Source organism: Schizosaccharomyces osmophilus, chromosome 1 (genome assembly GCF_027921745.1).
Source record: "Schizosaccharomyces osmophilus chromosome 1, complete sequence".
NCBI classification, from domain to species: Eukaryota; Fungi; Ascomycota; class Schizosaccharomycetes; order Schizosaccharomycetales; family Schizosaccharomycetaceae; genus Schizosaccharomyces; species Schizosaccharomyces osmophilus.
In genome coordinates this window covers 1,953,512-1,970,780 of record NC_079238.1, presented here as the reverse complement: position 1 = coordinate 1,970,780, position 17,269 = coordinate 1,953,512, and the positions used below count along the sequence as shown (strand labels likewise).

General features: G+C 39.3%; 10 protein-coding genes across 10 annotated transcripts; 7 read left to right on the top strand and 3 right to left on the bottom strand.

The window, feature by feature from the left end:
- Window positions 1-17: 17 nt before the first annotated feature.
- On the bottom strand, window positions 18-396 carry rpl4302 (60S ribosomal protein L37a; the record flags this gene model as incomplete). Its single annotated transcript, XM_056179688.1, has 2 exons — window positions 18-145; window positions 240-396. The coding sequence occupies 2 exons, from the start codon at window positions 394-396 to the stop codon at window positions 18-20; spliced, it is 285 nt and encodes a 94-aa protein (XP_056035218.1).
- A 798-nt stretch (window positions 397-1,194) lies between these two features.
- On the top strand, window positions 1,195-1,638 carry apc15 (anaphase-promoting complex, platform subcomplex scaffold subunit Apc15; the record flags this gene model as incomplete). Its single annotated transcript, XM_056179687.1, has 2 exons — window positions 1,195-1,302; window positions 1,375-1,638. The coding sequence occupies 2 exons, from the start codon at window positions 1,195-1,197 to the stop codon at window positions 1,636-1,638; spliced, it is 372 nt and encodes a 123-aa protein (XP_056035217.1).
- A 495-nt stretch (window positions 1,639-2,133) lies between these two features.
- Window positions 2,134-4,455, top strand: SOMG_00893 (mitochondrial RNA-binding protein; the record flags this gene model as incomplete). Its single annotated transcript, XM_056179686.1, has 1 exon — window positions 2,134-4,455. One exon carries the CDS (start codon window positions 2,134-2,136, stop codon window positions 4,453-4,455), a length of 2,322 nt encoding a protein of 773 aa, XP_056035212.1.
- A 74-nt stretch (window positions 4,456-4,529) lies between these two features.
- rtc6 (mitochondrial ribosomal protein subunit L36) lies at window positions 4,530-4,974 on the bottom strand (the record flags this gene model as incomplete). Its single annotated transcript, XM_056179685.1, has 2 exons — window positions 4,530-4,580; window positions 4,753-4,974. The coding sequence occupies 2 exons, from the start codon at window positions 4,972-4,974 to the stop codon at window positions 4,530-4,532; spliced, it is 273 nt and encodes a 90-aa protein (XP_056035211.1).
- Window positions 4,975-5,737: 763 nt separating this feature from the next.
- On the top strand, window positions 5,738-7,991 carry jmj3 (histone demethylase H3-K36 specific, Lid2 complex subunit Jmj3; the record flags this gene model as incomplete). Its single annotated transcript, XM_056179684.1, has 2 exons — window positions 5,738-5,854; window positions 5,916-7,991. 2 exons carry the CDS (start codon window positions 5,738-5,740, stop codon window positions 7,989-7,991), a joined length of 2,193 nt encoding a protein of 730 aa, XP_056035214.1.
- Window positions 7,992-8,269: 278 nt separating this feature from the next.
- rvb2 (ASTRA/Swr1/Ino80 complex AAA family ATPase Rvb2) lies at window positions 8,270-9,764 on the top strand (the record flags this gene model as incomplete). The annotated part of the gene is made up of 2 exons (XM_056179683.1): window positions 8,270-8,318; window positions 8,425-9,764. The coding sequence occupies 2 exons, from the start codon at window positions 8,270-8,272 to the stop codon at window positions 9,762-9,764; spliced, it is 1,389 nt and encodes a 462-aa protein (XP_056035213.1).
- A 200-nt stretch (window positions 9,765-9,964) lies between these two features.
- On the bottom strand, window positions 9,965-11,203 carry lin1 (U5 snRNP subunit Snu40; the record flags this gene model as incomplete). Its single annotated transcript, XM_056179682.1, has 2 exons — window positions 9,965-11,031; window positions 11,092-11,203. 2 exons carry the CDS (start codon window positions 11,201-11,203, stop codon window positions 9,965-9,967), a joined length of 1,179 nt encoding a protein of 392 aa, XP_056035394.1.
- Window positions 11,204-11,628: 425 nt separating this feature from the next.
- On the top strand, window positions 11,629-12,195 carry emc7 (ER membrane protein complex subunit Emc7; the record flags this gene model as incomplete). Its single annotated transcript, XM_056179681.1, has 1 exon — window positions 11,629-12,195. The coding sequence occupies one exon, from the start codon at window positions 11,629-11,631 to the stop codon at window positions 12,193-12,195; it is 567 nt and encodes a 188-aa protein (XP_056035395.1).
- A 966-nt stretch (window positions 12,196-13,161) lies between these two features.
- pet2 (Golgi phosphoenolpyruvate transmembrane transporter Pet2) lies at window positions 13,162-14,582 on the top strand (the record flags this gene model as incomplete). Its single annotated transcript, XM_056179680.1, has 2 exons — window positions 13,162-13,256; window positions 13,319-14,582. 2 exons carry the CDS (start codon window positions 13,162-13,164, stop codon window positions 14,580-14,582), a joined length of 1,359 nt encoding a protein of 452 aa, XP_056035402.1.
- Window positions 14,583-15,996: 1,414 nt separating this feature from the next.
- Window positions 15,997-17,228, top strand: yhm2 (mitochondrial carrier, tricarboxylic acid Yhm2; the record flags this gene model as incomplete). Its single annotated transcript, XM_056179679.1, has 3 exons — window positions 15,997-16,067; window positions 16,190-16,226; window positions 16,452-17,228. The coding sequence occupies 3 exons, from the start codon at window positions 15,997-15,999 to the stop codon at window positions 17,226-17,228; spliced, it is 885 nt and encodes a 294-aa protein (XP_056035403.1).
- Between the last annotated feature and the right edge of the window lie 41 nt (window positions 17,229-17,269).

Genomic DNA, 17,269 nt, shown 5'->3' with positions numbered 1-17,269 from the left:
TATAACACTTTTGGCATTTAAACTTCGACCATTTCACGTAATCTGCGAATGGTAGAGCGGGCGCTAGTAGCAGCAGGAGTAGTAACGGTCCAAGCACCACCGGCCATGGCCTTTCCACAAGCCTTGCCTTTGCAGTTCCAAATACCTTAATTATGAGTTAGCTATAGTTCCCCGAATTTGGCTATGTAGAATGCCCAAACATTATAAGGATCCCACCAGCGAATATCAATTTTACATACCAGCAGCACTGCGTCTTACAGTGTTACGTCCGCAGAAAGCGCATTGGTAACGAGCGTGTTGTTGAACTTCAATCTTACGGACATCACGACGCAAAGATGCACCGTAGCGAACACCGTACTTGCCAGTGACACCGACCTTTTTAGTACGCTTGGTCATTGTGTTGTTGTCAGATTTAATTTGCGGTCTTGTATGTTTCAACTGTTTCGCATCCCATCCGTGACTGCTTTTCTGTTTAGGTTAGGTGTAAGTTTGCGTTGTACGATTCCGATCGTAAAAGGCAACTTATAGAAAAAAGAACGCGGTAAACAAAGAAAAGCGCAACCTAAAGCACTCATTGATAAAGTTTGCTAAATGGGATTTGATGGAATGTAAACATAACAGTCTCTTAAGAGGAAAATACAAAATTAGAAGTTTTAGCAACATTTAAGATAATTTTTTTATTTTTGGTTTTTATAGAGTTTGTTTTCTGCCTGCTCTGCTCATAATTCATCAGGTTCGTAGAAAGGATTCATTCTGTTGAAAATTGTAGGCCTTTGCAAAAGAAGGTAGCATTTCTTTTTAGATGCTTGTTATATTCAATCGTAATGAAATTCAAATTCTAATTGACAGTCATTTTTCAAAGGAATATACGCGACTAGTCATAAAGTATTATCCTTGCTATTTAAATTATGTACCAACACATTTACGTCGAAATGGTATCGTCTAGGAAACATTCAATGGGATTTGAAAATTCGCTTGAATCAAATATTTCGTATGAGATTTTCCAGTCATATATACAGACATGAAATGATATATTGATCATTAGCTATTGTTTATTTTTTTCTTGTTTATATTTCGTTTGTTTACATATCATGACTCCATCATGGTGTTGCCAAAGCAACAAACTCATATTCTAGGCATGCCATGCCATGGCATGCCGCGAACACAAATACGACAGCAGCCATCAAGTAAACAATGTCGTTTATGTCTTTTATGGCGTCTACCGCCCATGAATTGTGGTATAGTCCGTTTGAAATGTCTATGAAAGAACTAGAAAAAGATGAGTTGAATCTTGAAAACCAGGTACGTCTGTTTGTGGGTTTGTTTACGTCGTATGATTCCTCGTGACATTGTATTGCTGACTAGATACAAAAGGAACTTTCCATTAAGCAATATGGCTTTCAATGGATACGGCCCATTGGGATTAATAAGACTATGCAGGAACAAGCAGAACTCGGAGAGCGAGAGGCCGAGGCAGGCAATGTGGACACAGAAATTGATGAGGAAGAGCTGAGGAGCGATGATTTTCCTCAGCCAAATGAGCAAGAAACGCAGGATGTGGATTTGGATGCAGACGTCACGAATGCAGATGCCTCTGAATTCTACGAAGAAATGAGTGACTTCGATTTCCAAGGATAGGATCCTTCAGGTTTTATTTTTGGTATTTTGTAATGCTTCTTAGACCATAATGTGATGAAGAGATGCTACGAATGATTCCTTGACGATGGCTTCTTATGCTGCCACGACTGGGGCCCTTTCGTATGCTGCACACTTTCCAATTGATGACGAACGAAAAGGATCTGTTTTGAAAGGGTTTCGTTTATAACTAACATGATCATGACAAGACTATTATTATTATCATTAGTACTATTTTTCTGTTTTTATATTTATTTTTGCGAATGTTGAATGTTTTGGATTTACCGAAGGATAGCGCAATTTACCGCGAAACAATCTTTCCTCGATACACGATGTTTTGGGCATACATCATCTAGATTTTGCTTTGCTTTACAATTTTTCAACATTGAAGGTGCTTATCCGGGCATACTTATAAACTGAATTCATTTGTTATATACGTTGTTTACTATTCGTAAGCTTACGCGTAGGCGTGCTCAGTACGCTTTGAGAGATTGAAGTATGAGTTTGCTCTTTTCTTCCTTGTTTAGAAATGGGAATCGCTTTCGTGCGGTAAAACCGCCCTTCCTTTTTCACAAAGCAGCGCACTCTTTGATTGCACATGACATTGGCCATATCCCTCTAGATAAAAGTGAATGCCTCTTCTTCTTGGATAATTTAGTAAATACACCCACGTTCCTCAATGTTCAGCGATATACTGCGTTCTTCTTTCAAAAGAATTTACGTAACCAGATTCAGCGTGCTTTTCCGTCTTCTCCCTCTTTTCATCTGGAAGATATTATTTTTCGTTGGCAAGATGGAGGTGCTTTTTTAAAGGTTCGACATGCAGAGACTCTTGAGGATACTGAACAGATATTTACCACCCTTCGTACAGCATTTAAAGAACGCCCTATCACATCACTCCTACATCCTTTCTCTACCCCTACTCCACATATTGTTCATGGACGACCTTGGCTACAGGACCTGTACGCATTTCCTGCTCGGACAATCGTCCTAAACTTCGAAGGCCCCAATTTATCACAGGAAAAGCTTTACAGTATTTTCCGAAACTATGGAAAATTGCGTTCTGTGGAGGTTGTAACTGAAGAGCGTGCTATCCTAAAGTTTTCCTCGTTAAGGGCCGCTACTGCTGCTTTAAATTGTATGCATGGAACCCGAATGAAAGATACAAAGTTTCATATGCGATACCAACACACCAATCGATTTTTGTCTCTCAAAGACTGGTTGGTTTCTCACCCGCGCTTTGCAATTCCATTAATTGCTGCCTTAATAACAGTTGTTACAGCTTCTTTATTCGATCCAATACGGAGGTTCTTTGTAGAGACAAATATTGTACATGGACAAACACTTCGCAACATAAGACTTTTCAGTTTGGTAAAAAAGACCCGTGACATTGTTTTTAGTTCGTTCCAAGATCACGATTCAGTAGACAGAACCCCTATATGGACTACAAGAGAAAAGGACTGCGAGAAATTACAAGAGTGGTTAGACGAAGCATTGCATTCGTTTATCGTCGTCCAAGGTCCCCGAGGAAGTGGTAAGCGTGATCTGGTAGATCGAGCGGTTGGAGATCGCAAACATGTTTTATTATTCGATTGCGATAGATTATTTTCCGGTACCAGTCAGGAAATGTTTGTGAGTTCCTTGGCAAGCCAAACGGGATATTTCCCGTTATTTAGTTTCTTAAATAGTCTATCTTCTATGATCGATATGGCGGCCCAGGGTCTTATCGGTCAGAAAACGGGAATTGTTTCGTCCTCAGAAGGTCAGGTTCGACAAATCCTTAGCACTACACAAGCCGTGCTTCGCAAGCTGGCTTTAGGGGAGCAAGAAAATACCCAACATAGTAATGTTCTCGATGAATCAGAGTATTTAGAAGTTCATGCAGATAGACTGCCGATAGTTGTTCTTGATAACTTCCAACTACGGAAGTTAAGCAACCCAATGCAGCGCATGATCGCAGAATGGGCTGGAAATTTGGTCAAAGAGGGTATTGTGCATGTTTTAATGTTAACGCCAGATATAGGAGGTACAAAAACTTTAGAGCAGTATGTTGGCGGTTGGGAAAACCGTACTTTACTGTTAGGTGATGCTGATCCCTCACTTGCGCGACGTTATGTTTTGGATTCGATACCAGAAGAAATGCAAACAGAGAAGCTTGAGAAAGAATTAAAGAAACAGCTACCTAAAATAGGTGGTCGACTTCGAGACCTAGATTATGTTGCTAGACGCCTGAAAGTGAATAATTCAAGTGTATCTGATGCGATTGGCGGTATCATTAGTCAAAACACTTCAGATATTCTTCAAAGTTTCTTAAGATCAAATTCATTATCTTTTGGTAACGATAAGAAACCGATATACACTTCGGAACAAGCATGGATCCTGATAAGTCTATTATCACAGCGTGAACATGTCCCATATCACAAATTAATGCTTGATCCTTTATTTAAAGGCTGTGACGACGCGGTTCGTGCGTTGGAAGAAGACGAACTTATTACGATCACTACTGTGAATGCAAGACCTGACAAGATATTTGCCGGTAAGCCTGTGTATGTTACGGCTTTTCAACAGCTAATAAATGACTCTATATTGCGAGCATCTATGAGTCAGGCTAGATGCAATGCCATTATAGGCCTTTGTACCTCAGCTATTCGAAATGATGAGGAAGAATTACAGCTATTAAAGGGCCTTGGGAACTTAGAATCTGGCATGAAAGAAAGAGCTCGTTACCTTTTAGCTCGAATTAAAAAAAACCAGAGTGTGATCGAGGAGAATGAAAGACTCGGCGAAAGATTTACGGCCGAGCTCAGTTCGAATGAATAGACTATACGCAAACTCAACAACATAATCATGATTTATTGATGTGCTCAGTACGAGAACTGATGATTAGAATTTAGCTAATAATAATTATTCAAAGAAGCTGAGGGATACGTAGAAGTAATGGAATCCTAAAAGACAAGAAAAGTTGCAAACTATCGGTCAAAAAGCTTAGCTTTACGAATAAGTTTTGTAAAGTATGAAATGGAACCCTAGGTAGATATAAATGCCTGTTTATCCTTGCCTACTTTTATGCCTGGGATGCTTTTTGCAAAGAATATACAAACGACCTTTTCTACGTACCATATAACAGCTGGAACAACGTTTTTTCACTGAAGCCTTTGTTTTGAAACCATGGGTAGGAATGAGAGGAAGTCGAGAATTTAAAGATGGAAATGGGGAAGAAGATGGCATGTGAGCATGAAGTGCTGGTAAATTACGATTCCAATGGAATCTCATAACACCAAAGAGAGGAATGGATTGTGGCTTCCAAGCCCGCCAAGCAAACCGAGAAAGGAAAGACATCTTCTGAAACGTCACTGAAAAGTCGATTTGAATAGAGGAAGTTTCAAAGTTTTATAACCTTGACGAAAGGACCCGAATCAGCGTTGTAGGTAGTATTTATGCAGAATTCAACATGAACTCTGGGATGACTAATTAGAAGTCGTCTGGAAGAATTAAAAAGTTCTAGATAAATTAATTTAAAATAAAATAAGTAAACCAAGTCGTCAACGCCGTCACCTACTTAGGCAAGTAAGTGTTCCCAGAGTGATGGTAGTTGACTGAAGATGTTGTACATAAACCCTGGTAAGGAGGTCCCTTTCACCGACAAAGAAATAAGAGTAAACTAGTATTTTAAAAAATATTTAATTTCTTTCTTATATTTGATTTAAAAAAGAATGAATAATGGATGCTCGGCTTTGACGAAAACCTTCGTGAACCAAGAACGATAGAGATCGATTACGACCAAAATCCTAATGTAGACCGAAGCAAACACTGTTTCGATATTAGACAGAAAGCTACATTCTGATCATTTTAATACAGACAACTTTCTCTTTCCTTATCTTTTCTTCTTTTTACTGAAAATCTTCTGTTTGCTGGTGAGCTCGTGTGAAGTGCGTTATGTGACATTACCATACGGGTGTGCTGCACAAAACTTAATTGCGTGGTTTATTGTATCCCGTGACATAGTCAGTAGTAAGCAAAGGAAATTTCAACAAAAGCCACCATATAGTGGATGTAAGAGGGAAAATAAAACTTGCGATCAGTCGGTTAATTTCGGATTGTTATGCAAGAGAATGATAAAAGCAAACCGGTCGAGACAAGTGATCAAACTGGAGAACGCGTTTCGTGCAAATTCGAATATGTTGTCGAGGGAGCTGATGGAATTCCGCTCGTCAAACCGGTATGTATTTGAAAACATCATAAAAAAAGAATGTGCCCATATACTAACACGAAAAATTTAGAGCGCGGAAGAGTTTTCAGATATGGAGGCATTTTTTCAGGAGATTCGTGATCTAGGAGAGCGATATGGAGCGATTAAAGTATTAAAACCAGATTCTATTACAAAACCTTGGGATACCTCCTCGGATGGTAATTCTTTGGATAAAAAAATAGACGTTTGGGTGGAAAAAACTGTTCGTCGAAGAGGAGAGTACTTTGAAATTGAACTTGTATCAGATGCAATCGCGCAGTCGAATTCCAAAGCGCAGTCTACTGTTATAGAGCCGCCAAAATTTGAAAACAATATCTCAAAGGCTATTGCTTATTATTGGCGATCACTTACACATGATAATTTGTGGTACGGTTATTCTCATCATACTGATCGTATAATCTTTGGTATTCCATCTCGCCGTGCTTTGGAAAGTAGAGTTCATTTACGTTCAAGTCTTCCTGAGAATACATGGCCGACCTCTGGTAAAACGTTTGCTGGGAAGTGGAAAACAACGTTACCTTGGCGGATTGAATCCAATAAATTATATGCTGTTCATGTTCATTTAGGAGGTGCTCCTTTACAATGGTATTTAATTCCGTCTTCTCAAGCATCGGTGTTTCAGAAACTGGCAGAAAAGCTTGCGCCCAATGAGCATTGGCGATGCGCAGATTTTTTACTGCATCAAAATATCCTTTTTCCTCCTTCTACACTTGCCCAAAGTGGAATAAATATTTCTTCGACTGTACTTCGTGCAAATGAAATGTTAATTACGTTTCCTGGCTCTTATCATAGTGCTTTTTGTCTTGGCGATACTGCTTTACGGCGATTTGCCTTCCATGCTCATGATTCCTCGACTTTGCATGGAGACATATGGTCACTTGGGATTACTGAATCAGCCTTTTCTTCAAAAAGTAATTGGCCGCACATACACAAACCCAAGAAAGCTTGCTATCAAGATATCTCTCTCACCGACACGCATAAAACGACTCAAAAAGATCTCTTACCTTTATCTAATCCGTTCAAGAAAAATAATTTGCAGCCTGATCAAAATGCCAGGTGGAATGGAATACATAAAAGTCAAAATGATAAAAAAACTTATTCCCCGGCAACGAATTCCATTTCGTCCCCATCTCCGTCTCCGTCCCCTACTACAGAAAAAGACAGTAATTCTACATCTTTACCATTGTTTACCTTATGGAATTCGAAATTCCGTTCCGAGTTTATTGAAAAATCTCAAGAGATGACCAACTCTAATATCGAGTTTTCCCAATTTGAGCCAGTATACCTTCATTCATCTAATCATCCGTTATTTCCCCCTCCAATTTTGGGGCTTCCTGTACCTGCTCAATTTGCTCGAGGTGATGTTTTTTGGGGTCGTATTCTTGAAGATCGTGCAAGTGAACGCATGCTTTTACTTGAGTGTGGTAGCTCTGATACGATAGAGGTTCCTTATGAATATATTTTAACTTCATCCTCTGCCGCTGGTCGGCGGAGTCCGTCTTATTATAATCCACCTTTAAAAGTTCCCGATATTATTTATGATGATGGTTTTCCAGTGAACTGGAATGATTTTGATGAACTCCCTTCTTTAGATCGTTTTGTCCTACCCGAGCTACTTCCTGGAAATCCAATACGTTTTATCCCTTCAACAAAGCCTTCCTTTGGTATTAACACAGATATGGAGCCATTGAAAGCGAACGGTACCAATCCTTTAAACGAAAGTATTTCCTCCGACATGGAAGCAGCTTCCCTTACCAAGTCAGTCGGCATTGCGGAAGGAAATGTCCCAACACCTGTATCAGCAACGCACGAAACTAATTCTGTTTCCGACGACGAGATAGAGCAAAACACAGAAGATGTGTTAATAGAAAATCGTTCAGAGCTTTTAGAGGCCAACGATGATTTGGAAGATCGATTTGATCGACTTGAAGAGCTTCGAAGATTTCATTCGCAATTAGGCTTGGAACACGATACGCAAGACACTGTTTCCCATTTAGCAAGAAGAGCGCCAGAAGATTTCTCCGTTTCTCTTGAAACGTACGAGCTATGTGTAAATGAAGAACTGGAGGCTGTCAACGATTTTTCTCTTTTTCCTTCATTGGAGTAATCCTCCAATTTAAGGTGCTGATATCTATTACAGATCTTTTGTACTTTATACTGTATATTAAAAATAAGTCACTCGTTTGAATTTTATCTTATTTTCTTCACTTCTAACTATTTTTTTTCTAACATTATTATTTTTTATTTAATAACCCAAGACAGCTTTTGAATTCGAATAAGGTACTTGTAAATAACGTCCTATATTACGCTAAACCTCAGTATACACTTTCCCTATTAGAATTGATTGAACGCGTGCAGTTCGCAAAAACCAAAACAGCAGTAGCAATGTCGATTTCTGTTAGTTCTCAAAATGAAACCTCAAAGTTGGAAAGATGTAAGTGACATATCCATCTATAAGCATGAGTTTTGATGCTGGTTGCAATTTGAACCAGTATACTCATGAAACAGACAAGTCCAATGCTAACGTTCATCTTTTATAGTAGGAGCTCATTCTCATATTAAAGGAATTGGCTTAAATGACAATTTAGAGCCAAAAGAATCGAGCGATGGAATGGTAGGCCAGGTGAAGGCTCGCCGAGCTGCAGGTGTAATTCTTCGAATGATCCAAGGAGGAAAAATTGCGGGTCGCTCTATACTCATGGCTGGACCACCATCAACTGGTAAGACAGCTATCGCAATGGCTATGTCCCAAACTCTTGGCTCAGGTACTCCATTTGTCTCGCTTTCTGCCAGTGAAGTGTATTCCTTGGAAATGTCAAAGACTGAAGCTTTACTACAAGCACTCCGGAAAAGCATTGGCGTTCGTATCAAAGAAGAAACAGAGATAATCGAAGGTGAAGTCGTGGAGGTCCAAATTGATCGTTCGATCACTGGTGGTAATAAGCAAGGTAAACTTACAATTCGTACTACGGATATGGAAACGGTATATGATTTGGGTACAAAAATGATTGATGCTTTGACAAAAGAAAAGGTTCTGGCTGGTGATGTTGTAACGATTGACAAGTCTATGGGTAAAGTCACAAAGTTAGGTCGTTCATTCACAAGGGCTCGCGACTACGATGCTATGGGAGCAGACACTCGTTTCGTTCAATGTCCACAAGGTGAAATTCAAAAGAGAAAGGAACTTGTTCATACTGTTTCCCTTCATGATATTGATGTCATTAACTCTCGAACTCAAGGATTCTTAGCTTTGTTTGCTGGTGATACCGGTGAGATCAAACCAGAAGTCCGTGAACAAATCAACACCAAGGTTAGCGAATGGAGAGAAGAAGGAAAAGCTGAGATTTCTCCTGGTGTATTGTTTGTAGACGAAGTTCATATGCTTGACATTGAGTGCTTCTCATTTTTTAACCGTGCTTTGGAAGATGAACTTGCTCCTATAGTTATCATGGCCTCTAATCGAGGTATCACTCGAATTCGTGGAACCAACTACCGTTCGCCTCATGGTATCCCTGTGGACTATTTAGATAGAATGCTTATTATTTCCACCCAAACTTACTCTCATGAGGAAGTCAAAGAAATTTTGCATATTCGTTGTCAAGAAGAAGACGTTGACATGGCGCCTTCTGCTTTGGATTATTTGGCGTCCATCGGACGCGAAACTAGTCTTCGATATGCGTTACTTCTTATTTCTTCTTCCAATCAAATTGCTTTGAAGCGCAAAAGTGCTACCATTGAAGACTCCGACATCAAACGTGTTTATGACCTTTTCTTGGATCAAAGCCGAAGTGTGAAATACTTGGAAGAGTATGAGAAGAACTATGTTGCCGAAACCGAATGGCCTGCCACTGAAGATGCTGCATCCATGCAAGAAGACTAAATTCGTTAATGTTCCTTTTTTTTTTGAATTTCATTTATATACTTAGAGGTTGGAGAATGATGAAAACTGTATTTAATAGAATAGGGTATCCGTATCAGCTTTATGTCGCAAAATGTATTCATGAAAACAAAATTGCTTTTTTTTTTGCGCAGCTGTAGTATAAATAAAAGTTAACCAAGAAACAGAAAGTAAACACTATTTCAGATTGAGTTTTCACTCAAATAAGAAACGTTTTGTGGAAACATCCAACCGCTCTCTGGAGACGTAGAAATGAAAGCTGCTAGCTTTGCATTTGTAAAATATCCTTGATTATCCCAAGCCTGCATTTGGGAGGCAGAATAAGGCCCATATATATTTTCATCCCCTTCCCACTTAAAGGAAAATGAGGCTTTTTCCATATCAACTGTCGGCGGCTTCCAAGTTTCATGAGTAATTCGTTGAAAAAGTCTTTGTAAAGCCTCTTTAGTTTCCAAGTACAAGCTCTCCATTTTTATTCGATCTTCTAGGAAGGTGATACAACCTGTTATGGTTTCAATCAGCTGTTTACGATATTCATCGGCTGACTGACGTTCCGGTGAAAGATTTTCTGTAGTCTTTTTTTGCTTTCTGGCACGAGTTGTCATAGAACCATTGATGCTTTGTCTCTGGAGAAAACTTAGGACATTTTCGTCTGGTTCCATTCGTACAATAAGAAAAGACAATGCCTCTGGGACAGTGTGAAAAGGAAGTAGTTTTGATTCTTCCATGTCAGAAAGCATTTTCTTATGAGCTTGTTGTTTTCGTGCAAACTCTGCTCTCTTTGCAGCAGTGATGCTCCGTTTGGAAGAAACATCGCCATTTAACCAAGCATCATACTGATCATGTGGGTCATTGGACTTTCGTACAAAGTTTCCAGTTTCGTCAAAATCACCTTCTTCCATATCTTCTTTTAAATTGAACGGCGTGACCTTTGACTTGCTTAAACTCGAGTTTTCTTCTTCAAAATCGGAACCTTGTGAGTCTGAAACATCTTCCTGACCTTCGATGTCTTCATAACGTAACTTTTCTTGTGCATTTGCATCCTCCTCCTCAAACTCATCGTCTAGTTCATTGCGAGAAGACAGGCCCCGTTGACCAAGTCGTTCCGAGGGGTCTTGCTCTTCCACTCCTCTATCGGACTTTGCTTTTCCTTCATCTCCAGATGACTCTGAAAACATGTCTGAGGCATCACCGTCGTTTTGGGGCTTTTTCATCGCTATCTCTTCTTCAGAGTCTGAATCATAGTATCCTTTTCATCCCGTTAATAAAGATGATTAAATGACTTTGCAAACCTAATTCACAAACGTACCTTCTTCTTTTGTTTTGTAACGCTTTCTTCCAACGTTACTGACATCGTTTTCCAGATACACGTCCTCTTCATTTTCGCTTGAGGCATTTGCCCCTTCGTAAGCACGGCTCATGAGGAATCCCTAAAACTGCCAAGATAATGAAATGTGAAGGATTAAAGGCCGTACAATTACTTTTCTATTTAGATTACCCAGCACAGTCTTTCCTTATGCCTTTACAACCTGTCGGAAATAGTGATCTTCGTTACAAGTCGCAATTTTAATTGGCAGCATGGAAAGTGCTCTTCGTCCTATGAAAGAAGACTCTTGAGATTTCCTATTTGCTTCCTGCTACGTAAAAAACAGTATTGTTGAAACGTTTGTGTGCTTAATATAAAACCAAACAATCATAATCGGTTTTGTTTGAGTTGTACTTCTTTAGGTTTAAATCGCAGTAGAATTTTGACGGTGCATTAAGTTTCAGAGAATTGAAAACCGTTGCTGAATTGCTAAAACAGACGGAATTGCTTGTATTTTGTTTTTTAGAATAGAACCATATCATGAGACTGTTTTTTATTTTGGGGTTATGCTTCGTTTGCTTTGTTCAAATGTCGATGCAAGCAACAGTAGAGGGAAAAATCGTTCCTAATATGGTAATGAAAAGATGGAAAGATCTGCCATACGATACGCGTGCAAAACTAAGCTCGAAAACCTCGATCAAGGACTCACCAGTTCAACGGAATGGTCAATTCAGCTTTGCAAATATAGAGAGTGGAACATACCACTTGCGTTTTGAAAGCGTCGAATATGATTTTGCACAGTTCCATATCATCGTAAACGAATCTCAGGTGCATGCTTATTACACGACAGCCGGAGAAGAGAGATCTTTGACAACCGCCCTGAACAGTGCATCACATCCCATTACTGCTCGCGCCGTGCAAAAGCATGAATACTTACAAGGACCGAGAAAATTCTCTCTATTTCGTCTTTTAAAGAGTCCAATGATGCTGTTGTCCTTAGCGTCTGTCGGCTTGGTTTTCATTCTTCCCAAAATGAGCCAGCAAGCTCGATCCTTGGAGGTTGCTCAGCAAGAACAAGAGGCAGGAGTGACAAAAAAGACTACATAGATGTAGATGTAAGCAAACGGGCTTCTTTTATTTTTGAATTCCCCAGAGAATTCTTTTAGGCGAATCATCTTCTCTCAGCGTACAATCGCTCGTACCAGCTTACAAAACTCATCAATGGTTTACGAAACTCATCAATGATTAATTTTTAATTTTTCTTTTATTTTTTTTTAACAAGAGTTCTGTTTATGGCCCAATCGCTTGGACGGGTTCATTTTATACCATTGATTACTTACTTGATTGATGTATGTGTCTACTGTACATGTAGATATGTATGAAAGAGAAAGCGCATCCCCTTTTTTTTAGAAAAATAAAAAAAGCATGCATGCATCGAATGTTGCATGGCTACGAACTCTGAAAGTTCCTTGCGGCAGGACATTCACGCTTGCTTTTGCAAATCTTGTCTTTCTGCGTTTCTGTTATAACTATTGGAAACTAACTGGCTCAAAAAATTTGATAGAAGTGAAGACATGCGTGATGTCAAAATATAATCTCTCACAAACATTTGTTTGTATATTTATGATGACTCGTTCATGACATGGTTATAAAATCACAATGATCATTTATTATATGCAACTGGCAAGCGACGAATTGATAAAACCATAAGTAACGGTTGCAGTAAGAAGTTTCAGCAATAAAAATATTTTGCAACCAAGGTGTGTGGTAGCCAGCCTTTCACGTCTGTATTGATCCCTTGCGACTATTTGTTTTTTGTTTTTCGTTTTTCTATTTATTATTGTTACAACTTCTTGACTGGACTTTTTGAGTGTCACTGCGTGTCTCACTATTTGTTGACATCAGCCACTTGCGACGATCCAAAAGCCAAGATTGTTCATTGCAGCAAAACCTAATAATATCTTTGCAGAGGAGTTTTTTCTTTCCATTCAGAAAGTCAGAAATAGTTTAAAGAGCTCTTTTGCTTCTGAAAACCCCCCTTAATCCTCATACCGTTTAGAAGTATATGGATCTATGTCTGTACCTGAGAAAATTGAACAGGTCTTGTTCCATGAAAAGATTGGATTCATATTCCTCTGTCTTCTATGGTACCTATGTAGTGCGGTAACGTATGTGTTGGAAGACGACTGATTGTTTGAAGGAGAAAAGAGTTGTTACTAACATGGGGTAGAAATACAAGTTCTAAGAGCATTTTCAACGATGTTTCTTGTCCCGTCACTCTAACTTTTCTGCAATTCGGCTTCGTTGCTTTTTTTAGCGCCGTTTGTCTGCTCATTCGGCGGTTTTTTGGAAATGGCTCTGGAATCCAAAGGCCCTCAAAATTAGTGCTTTCGACAACGCTACCATTGAGCGTTTTTCAGATTGGAGGACATGTGTTTGGTAGTTTAGCAACAACCAGAATCCCTGTATCCACGGTACACACCGTCAAGGCACTTTCCCCTCTTTTCACAGTTTTGGCATACCGATTTCTTTTTCAGCATTCATATTCCTCAACAGCCTACTTTTCTCTTGTCCCGCTTACTCTAGGTGTGACTCTGGCTTGTTCCTTTGAACTTTCCGCGGATTTATGCGGATTGTTTTACGCATTAATTTCTACATTTATTTTTGTTTCTCAAAATATTTTCGGTAAGAAAATCTTTACAGAAGCCAAAAAGCATGGCAATGCTTCTAAGAAGAGCCATTATAACAAATTAAATCTTTTGCTTTACTCTTCCGGTATGGCATTTCTTGTGATGATTCCAGTTTGGCTTCATCAAGAAGGATTCGAATACCTTCCAGTCATAGGATCGCCGGTCTTTTTCAACGTTTTCCATAATGGTTTGTCCCACTTTTTCCAAAACATTCTTGCTTTTACGCTACTGAGCATCATTTCACCCGTTGCCTATTCGATTGCCAGTTTGATCAAGCGTATCTTTGTTATTGTCGTTTCCATTTTGTGGTTTCGACAACCCACGAGTTTAACCCAAGCCATGGGAATTGCATTGACGGCTGTTGGTCTGTATTTGTATGATCGCAGCAAAAAGTTGTCGCCCTTAGATACGAAAAAGGTCAAACTCTTTGAAGAAAAGGCGCTTGGCTTGGAATCTCAACCATCGAGCAGAGTTTCCTCTGAGGTGTTTAGTGGAACGAGTTCGCCTTTATCAGAAAAAAATTTATCGCACAGGTTTCCCCGTCTCGACAGCGTTGTCCCTCTTATTTCCAATTCTCCTATAACTCCCACCTCTCTATCAGCCAAGGAGCCTACTTCAGCCCCCCTTCATTCTCCTTTCCGTAGTCTCTCTATGGAACCAAATCGTTCCGAAAACTCTTCTCTTGAAGATGACTCGTCGTATCCAGCCAAGCTGCCGAGCTATACGCCGCCACCCGGTGTATTCAAAGCTCCTCGTCCAGAGCGTCCTTGGACTGCAGAAGCATTGCCTGCTTTAAGGATTTAATGCTTGCATATTCTGGTACGAAGAACAAGCATAAATGTCATCTACTCTGACCAATTGAATCGGGGGGATGTATCTATGTAGTATAGATTAAAAGATTGTCGAAGAAGGTCTATTGAGTGCCTTGTGCCAAAAAAAGAAGGAAGCAGAGAGTAGGGCCGCATGGAAGGAGTCTTTCGTCTTTGACTGGATGTGCTTTTTTTTTCTATTTTTCTTTTTTGGCTTTTTCTTTCATACGAAATTTCGCATTGGAATGAGACAGTATGAATGGGAACCAAGAAAGGAGGAAGGAAAAAAAAACACACACACACACACACAAGCTAAAAGAAAGATGGAATGAGAGAAAGTGTTAAAATGATCTTTGTTGTTTTTCTTGTTCGTTTCTTTTTGCTTCTCTTCCGACCTGCTCTGGCTTTCTTTTTATAATATTTATTTGAATCATGTTCCCATTTCCATCTTTGTTTGTTTGTTTTTGCTTTTTCTGTGTCTTTCTTTGCTTAAAGATGATGGATTCGTTTTTCTTTTTTTTTCGTGCATTAAGCTAATTTTTCAAATCGCTTTCCAACAATGAATAAAATGATTACCAGCAGTGAATCATCGATGGAAGAAGAGTTTGACATTCCCAAAGCCGTGTATGTTACGTCCAACATTTTAAATAAAAAAAAGAGAAATCACGATTTATGTCATTTGCAAGTTTTAATAATCCATGACTTTTTGTTCAGTAGAAACCTCAACCAAGTCAAGTCAAGTCAAGTAAAATAAATAAAATAAAATAAAATTAATTAAAATTAGAACAAATCAAATCAAATCAAGTGAAAACATAAAGTAAAGTATGAATGTAGCATTTTATTTTGTAAAATGAGTAAAAGAGTAGATTTAGCAGGAATCCATGGACCATTGTTAAGATGAGATGCAGCAAGGGAATAGAAGTTTTAGATTCCGAATTTTATTCTTGATTTCATTGTGGAAGTTTCTCGGTCGTTTCTTGATGATTTAGAGGGTTTTTTATTTTCTGATTATAATTTTGACAAAGAACCGTTCAATTTCAATTGGTTTACATTTGTTTAAGCTTCCCTCTTTCTTTTACCAATCATTTATTTTTAAAATTCCTTCTGGAGTCATTATTCACTAGTCGGTTCCATCAACTGATAAATTTATTTGTTTACATCCGTGCGTATCTGTTTGCTTCAATTAGCTATGGTACCGATATTGATTAAAACACAATCAATATCGGAACTTTATCAAAGAACCTAAAATGAATTCGTCTTATTCTATATATAAAGTATATAAAACAAAGACTACTGTAAAACTTGGAAAGAACCAAACTTAAGCCAATTTTTCAGGCGAGAGGTTTGCTAGAAACAGCACCGATTCAGGGACCTTTAATAAGAATCGTGTTTCTTAACATTATGCAAAAATGAGTGAAATTCAAAAGAAACAAACTTCTGCTGCGAATTTGCTCTTGGGCGCAGGCCTAAACTTGTTTGAGTATGTTTTGGATATTATTTGATTGGTGAAGGATTCATGATTTCAATTGTTTTTGGTTTTGAAAGGATTCCTTGATGTCTTTGTTATTTTATCGAGACTTTTTTTACTAAACCATTTTTAAGAACCTCTTCTTTGGGTCATCCGTTGGAAGTGACCAAGGTAAGTTTTCCATTTGAAAGTTGCATAGACAAGACGCGTTAGGAAAAAGCAATGGAGTCAGAAGGCTTCCTAATGGGCTGCGATGGGCTGTTGACCACGGGGGTTTCCTTTTTATGTTTGAAATATAAAGGCATTCTTTTTGGAAAGCGTGGTTTCTTTTTTTTCCTGATCGTTTTTGTGCTTTTTTTTTCCTTCTTGCGACAACGTCCTAACTAACAAAAAAAGGTCCAAATGGCAGCCAACCGTACCCAAACCATGGAGCAAGTCTTAAAGTCGATTCTTTCGCGAGGCGGCATCCTCGGTTTCTATCAAGGGTTAATTCCCTGGGCTTGGATTGAGGCTTCTACCAAGGGAGCCGTGCTTCTTTTCACTTCGGCTGAGTTGGAGTACTGGGGACGTCGTGCTGGATTCTCTTCCACCGCAGCCGGTGCTTTAGCTGGTATGGGCGGTGGTATTGCCCAAGCGTATGCTACCATGGGCCTTTGTACTTGCATGAAAACCGCCGAAGTCACTCGTGCCAAGCAAGCTGCCACCGCGGTTAGTGTCCCTAGTACTTTCCGCGTCTTTACCGATTTGTACAAGGAAAAGGGCATCCGTGGTATTAATCGAGGCGTTAATGCCGTTGCTCTTCGTCAAATGTCGAATTGGGGTAGCCGTTTTGCTCTTTCTCGCTTTTTCGAACGACCTATCCGGTACTTGTCAGGAAGCAAAGAATCGGATCCTTTGACCTCAGCACAGCGATTTGTTGCTAGCGTAGCAGGTGGTGCGTTGAGTTGTTGGAATCAACCCGTTGAAGTCGCTCGTGTAGAAATGCAGAGCTTAACCAATGGTACTCAAAATTCCTCCAGAGGAATCGTTGCTACGATCCGTTCTGTTTACGACAGCAATGGAATCAAAGGCTTGTACAGAGGTGTTGTTCCACGAATGGGCCTTGGTGCGTATCAAACTGTCGTAATGGTCTTTTTAGCAGACAGTATTCGCTCTTTTTTCAATCAGGATTAATCGTTTCCTTGATACTCGTTGTTGCGGCCTTTTTCATTCCC